This window comes from Macrobrachium rosenbergii, chromosome 53 (assembly GCF_040412425.1).
Source record: "Macrobrachium rosenbergii isolate ZJJX-2024 chromosome 53, ASM4041242v1, whole genome shotgun sequence".
NCBI lineage: Eukaryota > Metazoa > Arthropoda > Malacostraca > Decapoda > Palaemonidae > Macrobrachium > Macrobrachium rosenbergii.
The window spans coordinates 16,260,901-16,286,570 of record NC_089793.1 but is presented as its reverse complement, the minus strand read 5'-3'; the positions used below and the strand labels follow the sequence as shown (position 1 = coordinate 16,286,570).

Sequence of the window (25,670 nt, the reverse complement as noted above, 5' to 3'; positions counted from 1 at the left end):
ATAACCTTACTTTACAATGTAATTTCAATCTATCTAATATTAACAAAAATAAGGAAATGATGTTCCATCATTCGTTCTGTCAAGGCTGTGGGAGGTTTTTTATGGAATGGGAGGTTTTTTATGGAAAAGGTCAACAAAAGCAAAACAACCCTACAAAGGCTGGACTAATACAAGGAAAGATAGAAAATACAAAAAATCAAAGGACCAATTGGGCTCACCTGAAATGAAGGAAAATCCTCCTAATAAACTTTACACCGACTAAAGTGTAAGGTGGGAATTGCATGAAATCTGATTAATCATATGGAATGAAATGTCAAAAACTTGATCAGATTTCTTGCTATGCATTTGCTGCAGGCTGATGTTTGAGAGGCACCAGGAACAGGTTATCAAGTACCGTACCAGATAATGCTGCACTATGTAGCAACACTCAGGATCTGACTTAAATGGGTAGTCATCAAATATCCATGGGTCCCACAATTGTGACAAAATATATTTTAACATAATGTAACCAGATTTATTCTGCACTATACTCAATCCTTTATTCATGAAAATGAACTTCAGAGATGCAAAGTGATCACCAACAAAAACTACTGTTTTATCTAATCACAGTTAACATTGCTTTGGCTGCTCTGTCATCAGTCTCATTTTCTTATAATACGACAAATAGAGAGATCTAACATACAGCAACATATATACCAACTTCATGGAACATGCTAAAGGAATATTTAACATTCTGTACCAAAGAAATTTCTGGGACAACAGTACTCACGAACTTAGTATATGCTACTTCTATTAATTGAAAATTATACTTTTGAGATGACACAATATAATCTCATTGGCAGATATAAGACACCATTACATAAAACCCTGGTATGAAAATTTAATGCATAAGGTCATCTTTTATTGCTTAATTGGCCTATCATAAGTTGTCTGTCATTATAGAAGGTATATATACAACTTATGCTAAACATGAAATGTCAGATATATAGTAATGTGAAATCACACTTGACTTTTAATGCATAGGTTAAACTAAAGAGGAAATCTAAGTACTGCAAATATGACAAATTTTACAGATAATTTTCATTTCTCTTGCATTTACAAACCCTCATCTTTTTATGAAAGCTGGACTGATTACTCATGCCTGAAAGCAAGGGTTTTCAAATCTGGCAGCATCCTGTGCAAGGTTGTGGGCAGTCATCCACACATACTGCTGCACAGATTCGGTTTTCCTTTGGCAGCAGGGCAATTGAGGGATGATCAGAGCTGTACTATAATAAAAAAAAAAAAACTGGCAAATTACCCAAAAGTCTGTCATTTGTTCCTAAAAGATTACAAACCTTATTCTTTTAATAAAGACTTGCATGTTAACCCCTTAGCAGGAGGAATAGTCTCAAGATCACAGCTGGTGTTGATCCCCCACCCAAAATGTCATCTTCCCAGTCTTTCAAGTGACCATGAAAAGGGTGACTCTAGTAACCTTCTGTCTATCCTCACATGTAAGATGCTATAAAAAATAGGACCCTATACTACAGGGTGGCTTGTTTTTACCTCATTCTAGGAAATATAGTGGACTTAGGTTCTTTCAAGAGGGAAAGCCAGCTCATAAGACAGCATAATACAATACTACTGAATAAAAGAACCAGGCTAGGATTCTTTAACTCCCTCCTCAAGATGTATCTTTCCCACTGGGAAGGAGACAACAACACACACACAACACAAGTCAAGGGCAATGAACACACTTGGCAAAAGGCTCAATGGCAGAACCACAACATCTATGCTTATCATTCTCATGCACAAGAGAAGAACCATCTGGCACCATCATCCCAAACAGACACAAAGAGCACTATTGAAAACAAGCCAAACTATAAACTCCTCAAACACAGAAACATTACTTGATAATACTTCAACAACAGCCACAGCAGAGAGCATAATCAAGGACATCTACACTGTACACAGCTTGAAGAAAAACTGAAACTGCACAGAAGCATGTGTGGCTGGCTACCAACAAACCTGCAAAAGATACTGCCAAATCTGAAAACCTTGCTTCCAAGCTTAAACAACTGGTCTAGCTTGTGCAAACCATTTCCATTACAAAACAAGAGTTTGTATCCTCATAAGAAACAAATTATAATTAAAAATATTGGCCCAGTTAGGTTATTAGCTGGAAAAAACCAGTTAGGTTATTAGCTGGGAAAACATCTAAAAATTCAATAAAATATTAATTCAAGAGTCAAGAATTTTATGCTTATATTTTCACTGTATATTGAACAGCTGGTAGGTTACTAATACAAAATTAGTTTAAAACTTATAAAAATTTATTTTGGCATGACAACTGGTGCAAGCAAACTCTTCATCAAGGGAGCTGCTGATAAAAAAAATGTTTCAACCATACTACTGTAAACAATAAAATATGTGGACAACTTACCACCAACAGTACAAAAATTCCCGAATTTTGGCTCGGAAGCAACACGAAGCCCATTGTCTAATGTTGTTACTTGTGTTTCATTTGGGGCCTTTGATACAGATGCATAAACTGGTCTTGGCAGCCATGACACAGGCTCACTTAGGGGAATTTTTGTTATATGGGAACCATGTTTGACCGCTGCATTTCCTGAACATAATCTCACACCTTCCCCAACAGCTCTTCTGAAAATACAATAAAATTAAATGGAGGGGAATAATTAAAGTTAAAAGTCCAGTTTTCTGGTGTTAGCCAGGATACTCCACTTATAATACTGTACCCCATAAAGACAAATAAGCTGGGTAGTCCAAGGATATGTGTAAGAGAATTTATGAAGATTGGGGCAAATGTAGTTTTAATATAGTGTCCCCATAATTTCGTCCTCAGTATTTATTCATATCATATAGGAATGAAGCTATGGGTATGTAATAGCCTATTTATTGTACAGTAGATGAAAACAATTTCCAGGATCTCTAACAAACTTCCTTCACTTCACAGCTTCCTTCTCTGACAAATATAGCTTCCTTCTCTGACAAATATACTGAACTCCATAATATCAATACTTGCATGATCCAAGATGCTGCTTTATTTGGCAAAACAACAGAATATACAAGAAATAATGCCGGAAAATAATGGAAATTTCACTTACAAAAAAAAAAAAAAAAAAAAAAAAAAAAAAAAAAGTTTCAAATCTGTTGCACCAAGTGTCTGAGCAACTGTAAGATCTTACCTAGCATACAGATCTATTTCCATCCCAATCCCTCCCTCAAGAAAAGGTGGTGCATGCAATATGATGGACCCTTCACAAAGTTCAAACAGTCAAATTGTTTCTACATTGCTGAGCTTTTTTTTTGTTGTAGCTTTCACTACTGAATTTGAGACTGAAGTATTACGGTGTTCATATCTTGACATGCATTAGTTTTGCAGAGTCTTACTTATAAAAGAACACTTGAACTGACTAGAAAGTTAGAAAGTAGCTGGTCAATAAACAATGCTCTGGCACGTGATGGTATCAGGAGATTAATGGACTTGGATATCAAGAGTCTGTAGGGTAATTCCTTGTCTTTACAAATAAAGGATACCAGTTACACATCATTTGAGCAGCAGAGGACAGGAGGAATAAGTTTTAGCAGTCTGGGATCAAAGGCAGCATCTGTAAAAATAAAAAAGCTCACCATATATGAACTCACTACAAGGATTAGATAAGCAGCTGACCCAATACTGTATTGACTTCATTACAGTATAGCCTATAAAATTCATGTACGAGGAAGGGACACTCTCAGCTGAATGGCAGTGCTTTGGAATTTAGGTACAGCATACAAACCAGATGACACTGAATTACCTCATTTAGGCATTCTTATATTGTGACAATGCTGACAGTCATCATCACTTTTAGCCTATGGTTGTTGGCAAGGATGTGCAACCCGTCATGAAATGGTGAATCTGTCAGTAATACTTGACGTCAGTTTCAATACATGGTTTACAGCATACTCTGTAAGAATGGTTTATCGACCATTTCATCCTTGAAGTCATTCTTTACCAAAGTTTCTTGGAATGTAATGGAATAGAATTTGAGCCATATTTTTACTTAACAATGACCCCGCCAACCACTCGCTCTGAGTTACTGGAAATGATGGCCAGATGTATTACCTTTTTCTACTAACAACATGGCCTCGAACTAATCATGATCATCATTCAACATGATAAAGATGATAACCATGGGGCATTATTCTTGAAAACTTTAGAGCATTTGATCTTCTCACTCTCATTAGGTGCTAGAAGCAATCTTGGAAGGAGGGCTAAGACACTGTCTATTAAGGTTCTGAGGCAGGTAACTTCATTCCCGAAGAATGGAGGGGATAGGATATTGACAGGTGTGACACTGGGTATCAGATGCTGATAGATAAGACACCTAAATATGGAACCATTCAGCCTACTTATTGCAGAGGAGGACAATACAGAGAAAGAGGAATAACTTAAAGGAATCTATCCTCAGCAAGCAATTACCTAGCTAACCCAAGTTTATGCAACCTACTGATTTTAAAGTTTGAATCTGACTTGAAGAATATATACCATATTGCATTTATGTACTTATTTAAAGAAGGCAGTCCCCAGTTAACAGTGGGGGTTCTGTTCCTGGCCGAGTGCCGCTAACTGAAAATCCCCGATAACCAAAAATCGCCGATAATTACAGTAATAAATGGTGTTTACGTCATAAGCACCAATAAACCGCTTACTGTTGCTGCTAAACTGCTTACCAATGCCAATAAACCATTTACCAACACTGAAAATCACTTACAGTCACAATAATCTGGTTAACAAATTCGTTAGCCAAGCGCCGTAAAACCAATCACCGTTAACTGACACCGCCAATAAGTGAGGTAGTAATATTTAAGCCACTGACAACATGTGGCCTTTACTTATGGCCAACTCTCCCAAAATACACTTATCTCGAAAAGGTCAATTAATGAATAAATGTCACTTTTTATTAAATTTTCTTCACTTATTCCTGAGATTCTCTGTTTAAACATACACACAAACATATAAACAGAAATAAACAAACCATTTTCCATTGGCAGTGGTAAAACTGTCAAGTACAGACCAACAAACCTATTGTAAACAAATGTACAAAATATGAGAAACAAATTCTTGATCCGGTTAAAATTGAAATCAAGTTTAAAATGAAAATATGAACAAAATAAAAACAAAAATACTAGGGAGAGTGTAACTACAAATACATTGGTGTGACAAATGGTAATCAAAGCACAGAAATAAAAAAATTATGACACAAAATAATAACAACCATGAAATGAATCAAGTCAATGGGTGCCATCAGAAGGCGCGGTGCTTGTTACTCACAAGCGGATGGCTGGAGGATCCACTATAATATATTTACGGTACGGTAACATAAAATTTGTGAAGCAAAAGCATGAAAAACATGGCTACAATATATCTTCTGATAAACTCAAAGCAACACATTATGGCACAGAACTGTCAAGGTGGAAAATGCCAAGTCTTAATTCAGCAAGATGAAAGAAACAGCAGCATCAGTGAGGGAATATTCAGTGTATGTGACTCAAATCAGGGACAATTAGTTGCCAGAGAATACATAAGGGACAAGAATCAATGACCCCATGACCTGATCAGAGATGAAATCAAATTAAGAATAGAGAACTACGGCCATTTTCAAGGAGACAAAGAAATACCAATATATAAAACTAGCACATTTTCAATTTTTTTGTCTCTTCTACTGCCAGTTTGACTTCATTTTTAAAATCAAGCTGACAACTGGAAACAATGTCTCATTTAACATAAACAATAAGAACAAATTGTGTTTACTGTATGCAATGCAAGAGGCAATGGCTACCTTGTGATGGTGTGAGCCTATGAATACCAGAAAACTGGATATTTTATATAACCACAAACATTAAAAATTGGATAACCATAGGGTGAGTGAGTACAATGCTTCACAGAACACTTATGCACACTAATGGACCTAATCTTTCAGTTACGATGTGCAAAATTAATGAGGAAGAATTTGAATGAACCAGATCATGTTGAATAACTGTGATTTAAAATGAGGTTCATTTAATCAGTGGAATAAAAATTATTAAAATTAATCCTCAATGGACAGGTATCATCATCATATGGGTATCTATCACAGGTTTTGAGTGATGGACAGGCTAACTCATATGAGTATTAACATTACGCGCAATACAATTTGAGTGAATTTAGCAGGAAAGATGTTCATAGCACTTCAATGGTCGATAAATGACTTATGGCAACTGCATAGCTCAGAACAGGACAGAGGGGGAATTAGTGTGCCTACATCTATAATTATAATTTTGCAAAGAAAAATGCAAAGAAATATCAGAAAAAACATGTATACCTCACAAATAGTTACAGCATCTCCCCATCTCAGTAAATCTCATAAATATTTTACAACAAATATACTCAGAATTTGTTACTGATTTAGCTCTTATCTGTTATGATATTGTAGGAGCTGTATTATAATTTTACAAAATAAAATAAAATTATTAGAAAAAACATATATAACATGGTAAAACTAGCATATTTTTATGAGTGTCTTGTAAAAGAGGCCCACACACTTGTAAATAGTCACTTTCAACTTCCTGTGGAAGGTAGGGAAAAATTTTTTAGAATTTTTTTTTTCTTACTGTGCATTTGCATATCTTCCTCTTTCCATTGATGTGTTTTTTTCTTAAATTGGCCAGCCTTAAAGTTTTCCTGGTCTGGGGGTGCATTTAATATATATTTAGCCCATCCCTTAGGGGTTAAAGGACATAACATAAGCACAGACTGCTCAACATAAGCATAGATATTTCACTTCTGACAGAAACCTTATCAGCAATGATAGCCAACAAGTTAAGGGATAAATAATTGATAAACGCATGAAATCTCAAAATCTGAGACTTTCTTGAGTCATATACCAGAATATAAAAGAATGATAAGAGTTGATGCTCTTAAGAACTATCACTGGGCTGAACATATTTACTGGCAACTGAGAATATGTTTTTTCAGGGAGACCATGGGCAGCCTGTAAAGAATAAACTCAGTTTTGTTATTTTCAATTTCATCATTAAATAAAAATTTTCTTCTATAATATGCCTGCAAATACATAACGGATTGATTCATCCTTCATTTATATCAGTCATTACAGTTAGGTTAGGATGTATCTCTGAAAGTACTGTACTACAGTACTGACATTATTTTTAAGTAACGTTATGGGGGTTCAATGAGGGCTGAAGCCCCACCTCTCGCGAGGTAAGGCAATTCTGGACCTAGTGCCATACAACAGTTTTTAATATATAATTATCACTGTGCCATTTTTATCCTCTTTATCTTGTCCTTTTCTCTAAATGATTATAGTGTAGATTTTTATTATGATTTCTACAATAAATTTATAATAAATATCAAAATTATTCCATTAACATTAAAACAATGTTTAAAATAAAATCTCTGCCTTAAAATTAATCATATGCAGCTTAGAAAACTATATCACAAAGCATAAGATGTGCTGAAAAATTTGGAAAATTTTACCAGTTTTTTATCAATGAGAGGTTATATTACGTATGTGGGCAAATACATCACAAAGCCTGAGGGGTTGTTATGGATGAGATGCTTTGTGTAAGATGCCTGATAACTTATAATCATGCATTTATTCTCCGCATAATGTAACGTACTGAAACCCTTTTAAAGTCGGGTACAGAATTCAGATAGTATGTGGAAAGTTAAAACATCAACCAGGTAGGATACTGAACTGCACTGGACCCCAAGTTAGTTACAATAGTCCAGTGATGCGTTTAGAGATGTGAATTTACAGTGTGCCCCTCTGCATTACCATTCCCTCTCTTTCCCTTTATTTTTCAAAATGCTAGTGATTTTCAGTACTGACTATCTTAACACAGCATACAGGTTACTTATTCCATTGCTTTCTAACCTACTGTTGTTAGCAATATAGGCTAGAACCAGGAGCTTTTCTGCACACAAAATCAGGATTTTTTATTGCAGTGCCCTTACATGTTATATAAGAGTTGGACCAACACCAAACGAGTGGTGGGGACTAAAAGGGAATGGCCTACCCCACTAATGATTGTCATAACAAAGCACAAGGCAGTGGTCTAAGTAGCCGGGAAAAACGGGCCTAAATGTTTAATACAAGCTGATCTATTGGGACAAAATTATGGTCACACATAAGCCTTTGAACTACGTTCTTCGACCATCTGGGGACCTTAAACTGAATTCAAGGTAATCTACATGTAGGGCTAGGTCTCCTTACAGAAGGCCAATCAACTTTGTCAAGGCTACGAGACCCCCAACAATTGCGTACCTGGTTATAATACACGATGCACCAAATCTATACATTACAATAAGTAATTTAAGGTGTTTCTGCACAGCTAGTCTTTCCAAGCGACTTCTTCAGTGTTTTTTATGCAATTTTAACGATAAAAACCAAGTTTGCATATGGATACACTTAGCAAGTCTGAGCAGCACACGGTTCCGTTTGAAGAACGACACAACTAAACGCAGCAGACGATATTGTTTGGTAGTTTCATATTTGTAAACAGAGGGCATCTTCAATGGGAACCAAATGTCAACAGTTTTTCTAACATTTAATTTCTTTATAAAACATTATCAAATTAAGATATTATCAAACATTTTTACTGTGTACGAGCAATTTATAATGAAAATACAATTTCCATCTGGTAAAGAACTTTGATATTTGTTTCGAATTTACGTCACCCGCAACCATAGCAAACCACATGTGTTCTGTTACATTCCTTCATCTGATCGTGCAGACTCGTTAGCATTACTTTAGCTAAAGAATTGATCTAATATAATAGTATTTTTCTATTTAAACAACTTATTTACATTTAAAACATTTTATAATCACATATCAGAGATACTGCACTGTCTCTTTATAATAACAAAATTAACAACATTAAATTTTAAATTATTATGCATGAGGAACGGACCCACAATAGAATTGACTTGCCTTTGCCGGTACCACGGTATTAGCATTATAGAGCAAGAAATAATGTATTTCTCAAACATACCTAGCAATAACTGTATGACAACTATGAAACAATTATTAGGAGACGGTGGATAGCAAGATGGAAGAAATAGAACATAAATGGAGGTACAGTAAAAGGAATGAAAGCGGGTTGCAGCTAGGGGCCGAAGGGACGCTACAAAGAACCTTAAGTGTAATGCTCACAGTGCACCGCATGAGGTGCACTAACAGCACTAACCCCCACTGAACATAACAAAAGATTGAGACTCGAAGGTGATTAGTAGCCTACGGTTGCCATATTTTCTTAAACCCGTTCAAACTTTTCAGGGAAAAGGGTGATAATTTGGTAGATTTGGCAGATTTTTTGAGCGCCCCTTCCATTTCCTTGTGTATAGATGGTTAAGGAGTGACCGTGGATTACCGTATAAGAGGGTTGCCTATCACTTTACTCCATTCGCGAGTACAAGAGCAAACCACGAAAATCAAAACATTATACTTGGACCTTGCTGTACATTTTTCAATTTGCTCAATACAAAATCTAATTATGGGACTAGTGTCGAAAGGTCTCGCAGCACTCCAGTGTTTCCGTTTCCTTCGTGGATTTTATCTTTATTTATATATTCATCACGTTCCATATTTTTTCGTGATTCAGTTATACCATATATATATATATATATCATATATATATATATATATATATATATATATATATATATATATATATATATATATAATTTTTATGTATATAAGTACATAGTTAACAAAAATGCATGCATACACATACATACATTACTTAAAATCAAGTCGCTTGTAAATAAAAGCAAATAGCTGGACAGTAGTCACAGTACGCCACAATATGTCCACTCTCATAGATTAACCTTAACCTAGAGGTTAATCATGGCCATGGGTTAATCCTGAAAATGTACCTTTTTGGATTAGGATTAAATACCTTCTTCAGCAAGATAGGAAACGTGTCACGCCGCTAATTGTACACCTTTCGTAGCTAGAGTATAGTTATGTGCAGGTTCCTGGTTGTGGAGGATTGTTAAATGCTTAGTTTGCCCACCGACTCTCTATGTACACTAAATTATACTACTAGCAATAACTGATTAATTTTTCTTACAACCACCATGTTAGAAACGTTCATCTCAACTTGACAGGGGTGGGACTTCATTGTTGCCCTCACTATCCACGTTTTACTTCCAAATAAGCCTGGTAAACCAAGAATTACTGTACTTTCATTGTCTGACTACACTGAGAAATATGATTGATTACCATGCCGTCTTCCTCTTACGCTGCTTAAACTTCCCAAAACAATACTGTCTCGTGCAGGGTAACAAAAAAAGCAGATTGCCAAAATACTACTCACATGTTGAAATTCACCTTTTCCTTCCTTTGCATGTCTACTTATTTTCCTTTCCAGAAAGCAAAAAAAGTTAAGTATACCTAAGTTTAACCAGACCACTGAGCTAATCTGATTAACAGCTCTCCTAGGGCTGGCCTGAAGGATTAGACTTACTTTATGTGGCTAAGAACCAATGGGCTACCTAGCAACGGGACCTACAGCTTATTGTGGAATCCGAACCTCATTATACTGAGAAATTAATTTCTATCACCAGAAATAAATTCCTTCAAGAAAGCAATGCATTAATTACCCTCTTGCATCATAGAACAATGGGGAATGACAGGCAGTAAATTAAAATTTTGCTTGTCATCTTGAAACTGCAGACACTTGGAATTCCGTCGCATGCATTTCAGACACACCTTGAGTGGTCAGCTCACAGTTGGTATAATGTTGCACTGAATGTATAAATGTCTTAATACTTCTGTCAAGCCCTCAAGACAGGTTAGAATATCGTTTTCCCTATCTTTAAAGGCAATGAAGTCTCATAGGAATCTCATAAAGTATCTTTTTCTAGAGCCAAGCCTAAATAGATTAACCTCTTCAGCCTGCCTCCTTCAACACTCAGGAACAAAATACTGAGGCAGCTTCTCTTCTTGGTAAAAACTTAAGTTTTTAAAGTTAGTTACCTGGGAACATACCCAGGGTAATAGACTAAAGGTGGTATTCCATATTATGATACAATGACTGAGGTTCTAATGGGCAGTACATGTAATGCATACGGCAGAATGCTGGATTCCAGTTTCACCGAAGGGATAATAGATAAATAGCTACGAGGTAGCCTACATACAATGAATATTCAGACCCATGTGATGGTCAGAAATGGGGTTAAAGTCAGAATACATATGAAGATAGCGTCAAGCCAGATAGCAGCTACTAAAGCTTTAAAATTTTAAGACATACTGAGGTGATTACAGCATATACAAAGAATTTGTCTTTCACCATATCAAAATTCTCGATTACGTAGGAAGCAGCTGAATAAATATTACTGCTTAATGTAGCATAGAGAACAGCCAAATGCTAATTACAATAAACTTTCCTGCATCAGTAATTCAACTTCAGTCTATTCCCTTCACTAACACTGCTCCTACCTTCTCAAGATAGGAACCTGTCCAAATGGCATTATCAGCCATTGGAGAGGTGCCAATGAATAATCATATATTAGTTTAACCAGACCAGCGAGTCTGTTCTTGATTTGAATAGGACCTGCACAAAGGATTTTTCTTAAAAGTTAATGAAAATTAATGAACTAGTATTGAAAGTTGCATAGCCGTGTAAAAAGAATTTTAGGCAATGGACAATGGAAACAAATCAAGCATAAAACTGATCCCCTAATTATACTGCAAAAAACATTTTGTAACATTAAAAATTTTCCACTTAAGGCAGAGTAATACCCAAAGCCTGTAAGGTTGCTAACTACTACCAACAACAGCTACAAAATCGTACTACTACATATGAATCATGACTTGAACACTATATATCCAAACACTAGGCCACATTCATCATTGCTGGCACTGAAAAGGGAGCTAGATTGGTTGAATGGCAAGATAAGGAGATTCAGAAAATAAATGATAAGTACATTAACAAGGATCTAAAGATGGAAATGGGAGAAAAATATTTACCGATGTTGGACAGCAAGTGGAAGAAACAGCAGGGATGGAAGGCTGTAAGTTGATGCAGTTCAGGGACAAAAGGCCATTGCAAGCATCATCAAATACTGGCCACAATAGGTTACCCCTATTTACCATTTACTGGGCGTTGGTCTGGTTCCTAGACCAATAAGCCAAGAATAGTCCCAAGACTATTCTTTGGCTGAATTCATGTTTTTCATCTATCCTCGTTTTCCATGACTTCCAGGCCTTTCCCAGTTGTTTGGCCTGGTACTACCGTGTACTGCTTTCAGACCATCGATTCCTCCTCCTTTCCTATTACTGTATGGCCAAACCATTTCATCCTTCACCCTGCCTTCAAAAATCTCTCCCAACAAATCCTAATTGCAATATTGCCCAATCACACTACTGCCATGAAATGAACATGCAAAGAATCGTTTTCAAATTTTCCTTGATTTTTACTCATTGCTCGTTTCTGTAGGACAGCCCAACCAACAACCACCTTCTGGTCAAACCTGAAGGTGTCTTACCTTTCTTCCTTTCCCATCACCAAAAGACTCGTTTTACTTGTAACTCTGCAATGATTCTTAATGGACAGCACTTAACAGTTCAATTTCTTCATTTGCATCAGCAACTGTCTTCACTCTAGACTTAGTGCTATGGTTCATGGTAAAGGGCTCAAAGGCTTCAATCTGGCTCGATTTAAAATAATTTAGCACAAAGCAAAGCACTGGTGCCTACCAGGTATTCAGTGCTTTAGATTGGCAAGAGGGAGTGAAAATGGTTGGACAGCAAGATTGAAGTAAGTGAAAGGTTATAAGTGAATGCATCTCCAACCAATGTCAGTACCAAGCGCCACCCGTTACGGGGGCTCTTCGTCCTGGTACCCCTCATCACTGATAAGTTCACATAATTATACTTCACAATATTACTGTCCGTGGTTTGCATACCCCATCCCACTGTACTTGTCCAACAGTTGTCACAAAAACCTTACGTCGATAGCCTCTTTATAAGGACAAACCAACTATTTTTTCTCTTTTGTCAACCCATCATTCTACATCTTTTCTAATATATATTCATAGGGTGGCCAAGGAGCTTTACAAACCTCCCGGTGAAGTCATACAAATAATGAAGAACTGGAAAAAATTACTTTTTAAGGCCCACCTTCAACAACACTGTTAATAGGTTCAAAATCCCACAGAGTTAGCAAACATCATACACTCGACTTTAAGAGTGGCATCAACTTTAATAACTTACTTCATATTAACCATGCCACTAACACAAACCACAGGGTCCAAAACATTAACATGTGGAACACCAGATGCAAAGTTTACAACAACAAAAATCTACCTTTCAGCAATTACTTAAAACTGTAAATAAGTACACAGCTTTCAATACCTGCTAAAAGGTTTGAATATAAGCAATGATTGCTATCCTCATAATTAAAGGTCAAATGGAAAATTTCTACATTTATGGTAGCTGTACTGCAGTTGACCTGCGAGTTCCTCACTCTTAGAACAAATCTTATGGGAGAGCTGTATAGCAGCAGTTCGCCTATAAATTTGGGTTGCAAAAAAAAAAAAAAGTGAAACACAACATACGGAAATAACGTTTATTCTTTTCCGCACAACTTTCGCAGCTCCAGTTGACTGTAAAGGGGAAAAAATTTATATATTAATAAAGTAATAAGAAAATATGTAAGCAAAATACTAATAAAAACAAAATCAGCAAAGAACATTCGACATAATTATTACGTCCGCCCGTTCGCAAGATCATCATAAAAACTGTGTGCACATATATTGTAGAGAAGTGTATCAATTCTGTCCATCAATAAAATACTTTTAAATGTTATGGGAATCTTATTTAAAGACATTATCAGTACATACACAAAAATTTGGTTAAACTATTCAATCAAAAAATATTTGAAACTGCCAAATGCTTACCTAAGCAACTAGTACACAACAGCCACCAACTGACTTAATCTTTTGCTCAGCTTTTCTTGAGAAGAATTTTGCCTTCACAATCACTGGCTGCTTGGGGAGCTTTCCCTTACCAAGTACCTTATAGTATCCCTGAAATTTAGTAAAAATTGAAGGAATAAGTTTCTTTTCAATTAGCAGTAGTTTACCATTCTCCTCATTCATGCTCAGAATAGAACATTCAACAGAAAGGTCTGACCGCCCGTTCTAGTTAACATCATAGACACACAATATTTTATCACAATCATGTTCTGTATTTTGTTTATATCCATTTAAAAAACCTACCACTACACAATATAAGCAAACATACAAATCAACATTACATTGGTGGGAGAATAACAGAGTAACTCAAGTTTATGCAGAACACTAAATTACAATAATGTCTTGCTCAAATTGTAAAATTATCAAGGACCTTCCTTTTTGTATTAAAATTATCAGTTTATTCTTCAGAACATTGTGGAATTAACCACTGTCTTGTTTCAAATTATCAAAAACCAGCCATTTACATTAAAATTATCTCCATCATTGCTTTTCTTCAACAATGTATTGTGATGATTAACCACTTAGAATCTGCCTGCACTGCACAACAACAAACCAGCCATTTAAATGTTTCAAAATGAGCAAATCCTTTGAATGTGGTCTTAGAAGGCAAATACTGTATCAATTCATACAAGTGGAAGGATCAGTCACATTAAAACTTTTAAACTCTGTTAACGCAAAAACAGTGGTCCACCACAATGAGCAAATTTACTAAAGAGATCTATACATACAAACCTAAATTGGTAATTTGCAATCTTACTGTATTAGACAAACTGCAAATTTACTTGTTAATTATCACCAACAGTTCTTAAGATTGTAGCCTCAGGAAAATTATCACAAGAGATACATATACAGTACTTAAAGGTAAACTTGGTCCTCTTTCCAGGCCACTATTAGCTTTTTTTTCAGGCCATGCTTTTAAAAATTTTGCAAAGTTGAACCTGAGTTTATCACCCTGAATAGTTTTAAAGCCATCAAATAAAATTTTTAACCTTATCTACTTTGGAACCTCACAACTTGACCACTCCCAGTCTGCTATGATATGAACTACAGTGTGTTAATCTCATTAATTTTATTTGCATTTCACAGTACCATGCAGTTACTTCTATGTAGAAGTGTCCTCTGATTTGTCTACACCCATTTTCAGGCCAATGAGATAATAAAACATCCTAAGATCACCTGATAAAAAAAAAAAAACCAAAAAAAACAAAACCACTTGACGACACTGGGTCAATAGTTAAAAGAAAACAACTCATTACTGGAGACTGGAGCATTAGGATTTTGCAGGTACTTTCACCATTGTCCCAGATTTGGTGAATAACCTGCAGTTATTATTTTCTATTTCCGTTCACTTTATATTACTTTCCCTACTAATCTGAATTTTGGGGAATCAGCTTATGTCCAGTTTATGTTTTTTACATTTGCTTGGTTTAGATTTCCATTCAATATTTCAACTTTTATTCTAAACTTATAAAATTAATCTTTGTGCTTTGTCAATATACAGCAGTCTTTTTTACACACTTAAGTATGTAATGCTAAAGTATTGAACTGATGTTAAAAATTTCAAATACTGATATCTAGGAGCTTTAAATTCAACACACTCAGTTAATTCAACATACGTATTGGTACAACCACTCATAGTACCCTCAAGTTCCAGCATCATCACTGGAGCACCATATCACTGAACTTGCATGCATCCATTCAAAAACTTAATTTTACACTTACCGCTTTCACACAGTTTATAACAGGTGCCCTTCCTTTGCTAATTTTGGGATCTTTATACTGCACTCTCGTCTGTGTGGATACCAAGGACCAAATCTTATCCAGGTTAATGATGGGACACCATTTCTGGTTGGGCCTAACGTGGAAATTTCTCATACCAACCTGCAAAACATAATTATTAGCTACAATTTGCAAAGAATACAGTAAACAAATGGATTTCCACACACATTCTCCAAGCAACAGCAAGGTTCAATATTAGCCCTTAATGGACAGGCATCCTCATATGAGTATCTATAACAGGTGATGGGCAGGAACCCTCATATGATGTTATTAATATTATGCACCATTCAATATGGATGAATTTAGTGGGAAAAATGTTCACAGCACTTCACTCAACCAGAAATGACTTATGGCAACTATTTAGCTCAGCTCAGGAGAGACATCAATCAGTATGCCCTGAGATTTCAGAGGGGAATGTAATGCCGCTCTCCAGCTCCAGGATGTCTTTATTTATTTGCTCATAAATATACCCAGGGATTGCTGTTGGTTTTAGTTCTTGTCTTTTATGACAGTATGTCAGCTATAATTATAATTTGGCAAAGAAAAGTGCAAAGACATATTAGAAAAAATGTATACCTAACAAAAAGTTACTGCATCTCCCAAATCACAGTAAATCTTGTAATATTTTACAATAAATATACTCGGATTTTGTTACTGATTTCAGTTCTTATCTGTTAAGATACTGTGTGAGCTGTAATTATAATTTTACAAAATAAAATAAATTATTAGGAAAAACATGCGCACCTTGATAAAATTAACATGGAGGAGGAGGAGGAGGAGGAGGAATATCTTCCTCTTTTCATTGTTGTATTTTTCTTAAACTGGCCAACCTTAAAAGTTTGCTCAATCTGGGGGTGTGCTTTATATATTTAGCCCATCCCTTAAGGGTTAAAATCTGATCTACTAACTGTGCTTGGTAAAACTAACTATTGAGGTCATCTCAACAAATTTCATTTAATATTACAACTGAAAATATGAACTTAGTAAAATGCAACTTGTCAGTAACATTTATCTATATAAAAGACCAACTCAGACTTACCTTACCAAAGTAACCAGGATGGTATTTATCAAAGTTTATTCTGTGGTGATGTTGACCACCAGCATTACCACGTCCACCAGGATGCTTACGATGTTTGCCTGGAGTGATTGATAAGCAGAATAAATGAATAGTGGGACAAAAACTGAATCACAGGATATAGTAATTTTTGAAGCAAATGAATCAAAATTCACTGATACCACTTTGTACTTGAGAACTGCAATGCTCTAAATCTAAAAGTTTAACCAAACCAAGTCAATGCAAGCTAGAACAAATAGTATAAAAAAAATTTAAGTCTACATAAAAAATCCAATTCTAACAAATCACTTGGCCATAAATCACTGCTGTATTTGCTGACCAAAAAGGGTTTGTTCAGACAGAACAAATTAACTATGATTAGACATCATTTAACAAACCACATAAAAAACCTTTCTGTTTGGGACGGACTGAAAATGTAAAAAATTCTGACAATGTCTTTTAAAGTTTATAAGCTAAATACTTGTAAACTGCTATCAAATGAAATTTGGAATCTCACACTATACAATACTTTGCTATTAATCATGTACAATATTGCGTTGCCTGAGAGGAACTCGCCCACTAAGAGTGGGCATATGGTAGCCATGTGTTAGAAGGGTATGTTCAATTCTTGGACATGGTAGGAGCACTTCTACATTCCCTTCTTCAAGTACAGAATTCTCCTTATCTTTTTATAGCTTAATCCGCTTTACCTATTATCCTACTTCACCATTCCATAAATCCTGCCTCTAATTTTTCATTACAATAACTTATCAGCCTTACCTATTACTGTTTCCCTAATTACATAAATCCTGCCTTTTTCATTACAATAACTTTATCAATGTCATGGTAGTTTATAGTTGTCAATTACATCTGGTAGATTTAGCTGTTCATAATAAGCATCTATATTTTTTAATGCCTATATAAGCTAGGTTTACTGCAGCTATTATTGACTTGAAAGACAAGGGGATGTGCAGAACAATAATAAATAAAATCACCAAAAGCAACATAAATAGACCAACAAATCTTTTAATGTACTGTACATACCAACTCGGCCATGACCATGGCTGACGTGGCCACGCAACTTTCTGGTTTTCTTCTTATGGGTGGCCTGAAAAAGAAATTTCAGCAATTAGGCTAATGCAATTTTAAATTTTTCAACTACCTGTAATTACCTTACACAATGCAATACTGATTGTGTGAAAAAATAAGAATATAACAGTGAACCAAGTTTAGGAAAAATATAATTACCATACTAAAAACTGTACATTTATGTGCCTCAGATCTATAAGTATAATCATCTTTGCTTAATGTGCTTTTCCCCATTTTTTATATGGGGTAAGCACGACGCCTTCTTTGAAGGACTTTGATTTGGCATTGGGGTAGACCCATTAGCCTCGATCGGCTGCCCTGCTGACATAACAGACCCGGTAGCCCATGTATACATGTATCGTACCAAAAACCCCAACTCCCTTTCTCCCAGCAGCGAGGAGAACTGAGCGGTTAGGTCGACAGTTCGAGACGTGTGAGGTGTCTGTTATGTTTTCAGATGTTGGAGTGGCTTTGTTTGTGTGTGTATTAGTCCGTAACACCCATTTGCTTTCAGCAAACCTACCCGTTGATTACATACATAATCCCGAGGTGTCTACACTGATAGCAAAGTGTTCGCCTCTCTGACCGGTCAGCTGCGGATTTGAACCCGCACCACAGAGCTCTATGAAGTCCGAGGCTGCTGCTCTACCGACCTAGCCATTGAGGCTCTAAAGTGCAATCTTGTACTGACTAATTGAGCAAACACCACTCAGAGCAAAATACTCACCCAAATGTAGTTGAATTAATATTTATTGTCAAATTACAGGACTGGCATTTTTATTGAAGAAAACTTCAAGACATCTGGTGGTTATTGTACGTGTGCGTGCACTGTTCAATACTGTATTGCCCTATGGAAGTTGCTATTCCAATTTTAGGCCCATGTACCCAATCAAGGAACTAATTCATGTAAAATCTAGCTATGCATTACAATCAAGGGACCAACTCATGTAAGACCTAGCTCTGCATTAGCCCTTTTGAACAGTGACCACAAAATGCAGTACTACAGTACTACAGTTTTACTACAATGTGAAGTTAACTGTTCCAATTGTTAAAATTTCTTCCAACTTAAATTAGATTCTGAATGTGTCAAAAAGTTCTATATACAAAAGAGGCTACAGGTGACCCACTTGCAATAGCAGTGAAATTACATGATAAAAACAGGTTTTGGAGTGATGATATCATGTACAGTAATTTATAAAGTTTGCCAGAAGACAACAATAACTCTGGTTTCAGGATGGGTGGTTTGAAAAAAATTCACCTGCATTTGGGCATGACTTTTGTTGATAGTTCACACTATGTCAAGCTACTCAGGATGAAGTTACTGATTTGTCAGCATTTCACATCAAACAGTTGAAGCCAGGTAGGTTTCACTGGGAAGTGGTGTGGCACCTTTTAAAAACCAGTAACACAAATCAGTGGCCCTGGGAAGGGGGTCAACATGGATAAGTGGAAGTTTGGAAGAAAAAAAAAAAAAAAATAGAGAAGGAAGTTAAGGAGTGTGGATGTTTGGAGGTTTCAATCATGATTTGCAACCAACTCTTATGGTTCTCATGCTTGACAGAGCATGTGAAACCCTCATTCATGTGGACCTTGCCCGGCAATAAAAGAATGTTATTGTTGGGTTGACAACACGGGCTGCATTAATGAAATCATTTGATATTCCCAAAAACTTGTAGACTTCCAGACAGGCTTTATCCAAGCACTCAGTGTTCTTGGTGGGACAAAAGGTGCAACGTGCCCAAATTCAGTTCACAGCAAAGAATAAAAACCTCAGATGACTGAAAGTTTAATGCATTAACAGAGACAGTCGACCTGGGTCACATTAGAAGGGAACTTCATTTTTCTTGAATACAGCCAATCAAATTGAATCTGCCTCTCTCCGCCACAGTTGTTAAGATGGCCATAGTGTGGTGGCCCAATCTGTCAATTACCTGGTCACAGGAAACTTAAACCCAGCAAGTTAGACAGAATTTGATTCACATGCCTGGATACATCCACACTGATCTACATGCAGGCGTTCTCTCTTTCCCGCGGCTTAATAGTAAGATGCAACATATGTGATTATAACAAACTTTCAACAAGTAGCATTCAACTCGAAAGAAGAGCTCGTTTGGTCACTGCTTGACAAAACATCATTAAGATTTTAACAAATTTCCTCCATCACAGGGATTACTGGACAATTTTTCTGGGCATTGTGCCAACATCTTGTGGGAAATGTGCGATTTGTCAATAACCAGTAATCACATGAGCCAGCCCAAAAATTATCATTTCTGGTTTTTATGGAGCTAATTTTGCATGTTAATCTCCTCTAAAGACAGCCAAAATCCCCTGCCAATTTGCAATCCTGACTGTACGACCTGGGCCTCCAAAAGGGACCGGAACTCAAATAATCTGATCTCAGTTATCACGATAAGGTAAGCTGTTCATTTCCTATTTTTGATAGCACTGCATGCCCCCCTTAGTTAGGCCAGGACATAATGGTTATTAAAGTCCACATGACTCAAAACTTTCCTTATATCATTCTGCTACGATATGTACAGATCTGAAACAGCTTACATAATGTCATAGCATTACATGTATACTCAATTGTTTTTAACGTCAATGTACTGTCAATCAATAACTGACTTAAAATATTTTCTGTTTTATTAACTTTAACTGTTTATGGTACTTAAACTGAGGTTAAAATTTAAAGAAAGAAAAGAAGGCCAATGCCTGTTTGTGTCTGAATGGAAACTTCGATCCATCAATCCCCTTTCTTCCAGTAAAAAAAAAAGGTGAACAATAGGACACTTTTCCTTAAACTACTATTTCTGTCCTTTGTCCAAACTTCCACTTTCCCCCACCCATTTTTGGCTATTTTTCATTTTTTTTTTCTACCAATGTCACTACCCATCATTCTGAAGTCACTCCAGTGTTCAAATACTGACGAATTATAACCTTAATAATTCATAATTATGTTCCCCCTTCAGGTTTAATCCTACCCATACTGGATTTGGTAAGTGTGTAAAAGATATACAACCAATTACAAACTGACATGAAAAGGGCCAAAAATACATGATCCTTTTCCTATCACTTAGCCTATGCATGAATAAATACCTGGACTGGTATAAACAACCAATATGATCACGTAAGATAAGTTTGAAATGTTTTTTCAAACCTGCCTAATATCACACAAGAGGAGAGTACCGCATACCTGAGAGTTGTATGTTGGGTATGGTTAGGTGAGGCTAGTAAGGTTATTTGCTAACAAGAAATATGTTAATGTCAAAGGCATATCTTAAAACATAGGAAAATGACATTTTCAAGTTCAAATTACAATGGGGTATATAACAAAGGACTGGTTCCCACCAGTCAGCGACAGTAATATTTCAACAACTGCCTTTTGCCGTTTAGAATAGAATAGAATATAGAATTTTGGCCAAAGGCCAAGTGCTGGTACCTGTGAGGTCATTCGGCACTGAAATGTTTATGCCTTTTGGGTGTTCCTGATATTTACAATCTTTTTTTCCATGTTTTTATGCTCACTCCCAAGGGGCTGGTACTGAACATGGCAGCCCATTTGCAAGTAAATGAATAGGCTAATTACCATACCAGGGGGCACAGTAGGTTAGTAGTCTCCAGCTTAGTCCAACTAGCTTTGGTTTAGAATAAAACTTTACCAGCCTACTTGGTCACACCATTCCAAAAACTGTCCCAGACACTACGCTAAGCTAGGGAACAACCATGACTGGAAAGTTACCGCTAGTCACAGATCTTGTGTGAAGTCCATTCACTCTGGGGAAAAAAAAAAAATAAAAAAATAAGGCGGGGGAGTTTCACTCCACCGACCAAAAGGCTATGGGGGACCTACACAAAGATATGGGAAGCTTGGGAAAATATCGTAGCCCTATAGTCTACACACCTCGGTACCCTCACGAAAACGTCTACTTCACGTTGTGCACGCCTTCGACCTCTTCGGTTGTATATCTTATCTATGTTAAACTCCCGACACACCATCAAAGAAAGATGTGCTTGAAATGATATATACCATCAGGGTGTGCTTGAAATGATAAACACCATCATAGTGTGCTTGAAAATTTAAAACAAACGTAAAATGAACAATAAACAACATGCACACAAAGCTAAACCGGTCAACCATTTTCCAGACTACGCTATAAGACTCCGAGCCACAGAATACCAGCCTAGATAATACCACAGACTAAGGTAGACCTAACCTATTGTCACATTAACACATAATAGGACTTAGCATACCTTCTTGCCACCAGCTCCCGAACTAAATGCAAACCATAATACACAAACCCATCCACATTATGGCAATCACGGGTTCGACCACAACCGTTGTCAAGGAGTTAAAAAAACGAGATCAATAAGGGTAATGTGTCTTGAAACGGGTAAAGACGCACAACAGCAACCACTAATTAACACGAAATTAAATACTAGTAATATTTATACATCATCAATATCCAATAGGAATGGAGCAGTTGTATGCTAAGAGCCCATGCACATCAGACGAATGCCAACATATATCGCAGAATATCTATTGCAATCTTCGTCTCAGAAAATATTTCTATAGCACAACACATCCATGATGCACTAAATATTATCAAAATCATAAGAAACAGTCACAGATATCTCTATATATTACTAATTCTCTCTTTCAAATTACAAAGACATGGGGTTACATACCATCTTCCGCGATCTGTTTACTGAAGAGACAGGCTGAGCGCCATCTGTTGAGAGCAAAACAAACCTGTCTCGTTTTCTCTCTAAACGTAGTGCTTGCTACGGCTCTCCTATTTCATAAAATGTCTATAAATGTTGCAAAAATGTTTTTAAGCATTATCAGGCAGTTTTAACTAAGTTATCCAAATTTCCATCGGCAATCCAGCAAAAAAATAGAATGGAAACGCCTCTTGTCGTTCGAAGTGAAATAATTTCTTTAATTCGCTGTGCCATTCTCATTCTCATTATGTTTTTGGAGGTCCTCCTGTCTGACCAAATTTGGTTTTCCAAGTAGCCCCATTTGTTTGTAGTTTCCTTGAATATCTTGTTCTTCCTTGTCATAACTTCTTTTATATATATGTCGTTATGTTTGACTGAATTGGCTCTTGGTTCCCTCTTTTTAGTTCTAAGCCATCTTATTATACGATATTTGATCCGTATATTTGTCTTTTTTCTCTCCCTAGTTTTAGACCTTGGCACAATTAACCTGTATTTGTCACTGATCATAGGTGTATTAACGTTTTAGTGGTATATTTCTGTAGAAGCTACGGGATCTTCCACATGTTTTGGTATTCCTTTCTTTGCTTGCAATTATTGCTCTCATAGAAAGACAATAGATACTTTATGAGAATGAGCATGACTGTCCCGTGGGAACTTAGTCATTATTAATTTAGCTGATATGTTTATCAAACCATATAACTTCAGTAGATAATTTAGTTGACCATCATAAACATACAACTATCTAGGCTTGTGATTTCTTAGTTACGAAAGTATTCTTTATGATAGCCACGCTCCTTGGATAACAATGGCTTGCTTTTGCTATATTTAATTATCTGACCTGCCACATTTATAGGTACGCCAATTAACACTCCTAAATTCTTTATTGCCATTGCTATTTTCACTAGTGTACCATTTATTCTTACTGTTTTAATATCACGGACTCTTTATGACCTTCATGATCTTTTTCAGTCATCTTATATGCCGTGTTGTTCACAATCAAGTAAAACTGTATATCACCTATGGAAAGCTCACACTTTACTTCTGAATTCTATAGTCCATGATAATTAAATAGGGTTTATATTAAATACTGTTGGCCCTAATCTTTCACTGATTAAGTTAGAGTACTGCATTTGCTTTGGAGATTTAACTATAAGGCAGAGAAAACATGCTACAACGAGTCTAATTACTATGTGAATTATCTTTATATCAGATTTTAAGTTACATAATCGTAACCATATTTAGAAATATTTTGCAATCACATTCTTTCAATTTACATTTAAATATCTATGAGGTGAAAGCCATGACAGAGCGGAGACCCATGGAAAAATACAGTAAGCCAAAATTAAAACAAAATGTTGACTCATCTTTCATGGCTGACATCAGAAAGGCAGCAAACTTTTATGTAGCTGCCGTGTTAATCCATAAAATGATAGGCAAGCCTACATCAACAGTGGGAAAATGGCATGTGGAAAACCTACTTTTAAAAATATAGGAGATAATTTCAGAACTGTACTGCTCAGTTTTAAATTTACTTCTACCAAAAACTCTTGAAACTATGGCAAACAAGCAACTTATTAACATCTTGAAAGGTGTAATATCTTACCAGAAAATCAGTCAGCTTTTAGAATAATGTCAGTAATATATTGTGTGACAAATGACCTGGACATCATTGCAAAGTTTAATACAGTACTACATGGTCTTTCGATACAATACTTGAAATGCATAGAGTTGAAAATGTTGCACTAAATTAGTAAAATTTTAGAAGTACAAATTGAAAACTGTAAGACAGAAAGAATATAGGATTTAGGCCGAAGGCCAAGCACTGGGACCTATGAGGTCATTCAGTGCTGAGAGGGAAATTTAGAGTAGAAAGGTTTGAAAGGTGTAACAGGAGGAAAACCTCGCAGTTGCACTATGAAACAACTGTTAGGAGAGGGTGGACAGTAAGATGGGAGAAAGAGAATATGAACGGAGGTACAGTAAAAGGAATGAAGGAGGTTGCAGCTAGAGACCGAAGGGACGTTGCAAAGAACCTTAAGTAATGCCTACACTGCATCGCATGAGGTGCACTAACAGCACTATGACCCCCTGGGAATGAAAACTGTAAGTCTACCTCATACATCCAGCCAACATGAGACCCACAAGGGGGTGAAATTGCAGAGGATGCACTATCAAATTATCACAAATTATGGTAAAATAGTGTTTTTTGTAGATAACATAGTTTCATCACCTTCTGCACATCACCGCCAATATGCAGTAAATGTGCCACGCTGTCGAACTTATCAGTTCCAGAGGTCTTTTACTCATCACACTTAAACTGTTGGAACAGTCTCTCTGAGGATTTTGTGCAATTAGAAACTCAAAAGTTCAAGTGAAGGTACAATGCATTACTACCCTTAAACAATTCACCTTGTATTGTAATAATTTTATATTTCTATTTATTTATTTATCCTCTTTCTTCTCAGTAACTGATCTCTTCTTTCTGTATTTCCTATTATCTTCTGTATCTTCTTTCAAATAAACTCCATATTATTTGGAGGGTGGAAAGTAAAATGGAAAAAATAGAATATGAACGGAGGTACTGTATAGTACAAGGAATGAAAGAGATTGTGGCCAGGGGCCAAGTGGATGCTGGGAAGAACCTCACGTAATACATACAGTGAACCAAATGAGGTACAATGTTGTCTTTAAATGCACACCAGTGACAATAACAACAAATGAAGCAATGAAAAATAAAAATCATGGACTCATATCTAAACTTGGATCCACCATTTGTAATCAATTACTCATTAGAACTTCGCAAATCTTTTCAGACAATTTGGTAAAATTCAATTAAGTTTTAAACATCCCTATAAAGTTATGCCACTAAATGGACAGGAAATGGTATAAAAGAAAAAAATTGGCAGAGGTATTAACGATGAACTTGGTCACCAGTGCATACAGCATTTTTTATTAAGTTCCATTTACATTCACAATGAAACACTGTAGTTACTTTCA

General features: G+C 36.1%; 2 protein-coding genes across 2 annotated transcripts in view; both read right to left on the bottom strand.

Moving 5' to 3' along the window:
- LOC136834321 (mitochondrial-processing peptidase subunit alpha) overlaps nt 1-8,771 on the bottom strand; it is a 31,327-nt gene extending 22,556 nt beyond the window's left edge. Inside the window, 2 exon segments of the mRNA XM_067096805.1 lie at nt 2,426-2,646; nt 8,313-8,771. Coding sequence (XP_066952906.1) covers nt 2,426-2,646; nt 8,313-8,347 — 256 coding nt within the window. The 5' untranslated portion in view covers nt 8,348-8,771.
- Nucleotides 8,772-13,606: 4,835 nt separating this feature from the next.
- RpL27A (ribosomal protein L27A) lies at nt 13,607-22,729 on the bottom strand. Its single transcript, XM_067096804.1, has 6 exons — nt 22,638-22,729; nt 17,907-17,970; nt 16,848-16,945; nt 15,752-15,910; nt 13,952-14,080; nt 13,607-13,657 (listed from the first exon to the last, which is right to left on the bottom strand). Exons 1-5 carry the CDS (start codon nt 22,638-22,640, stop codon nt 13,952-13,954), a joined length of 453 nt encoding a protein of 150 aa, XP_066952905.1. The 5' UTR covers nt 22,641-22,729; the 3' UTR covers nt 13,607-13,657.
- Between the last annotated feature and the right edge of the window lie 2,941 nt (nt 22,730-25,670).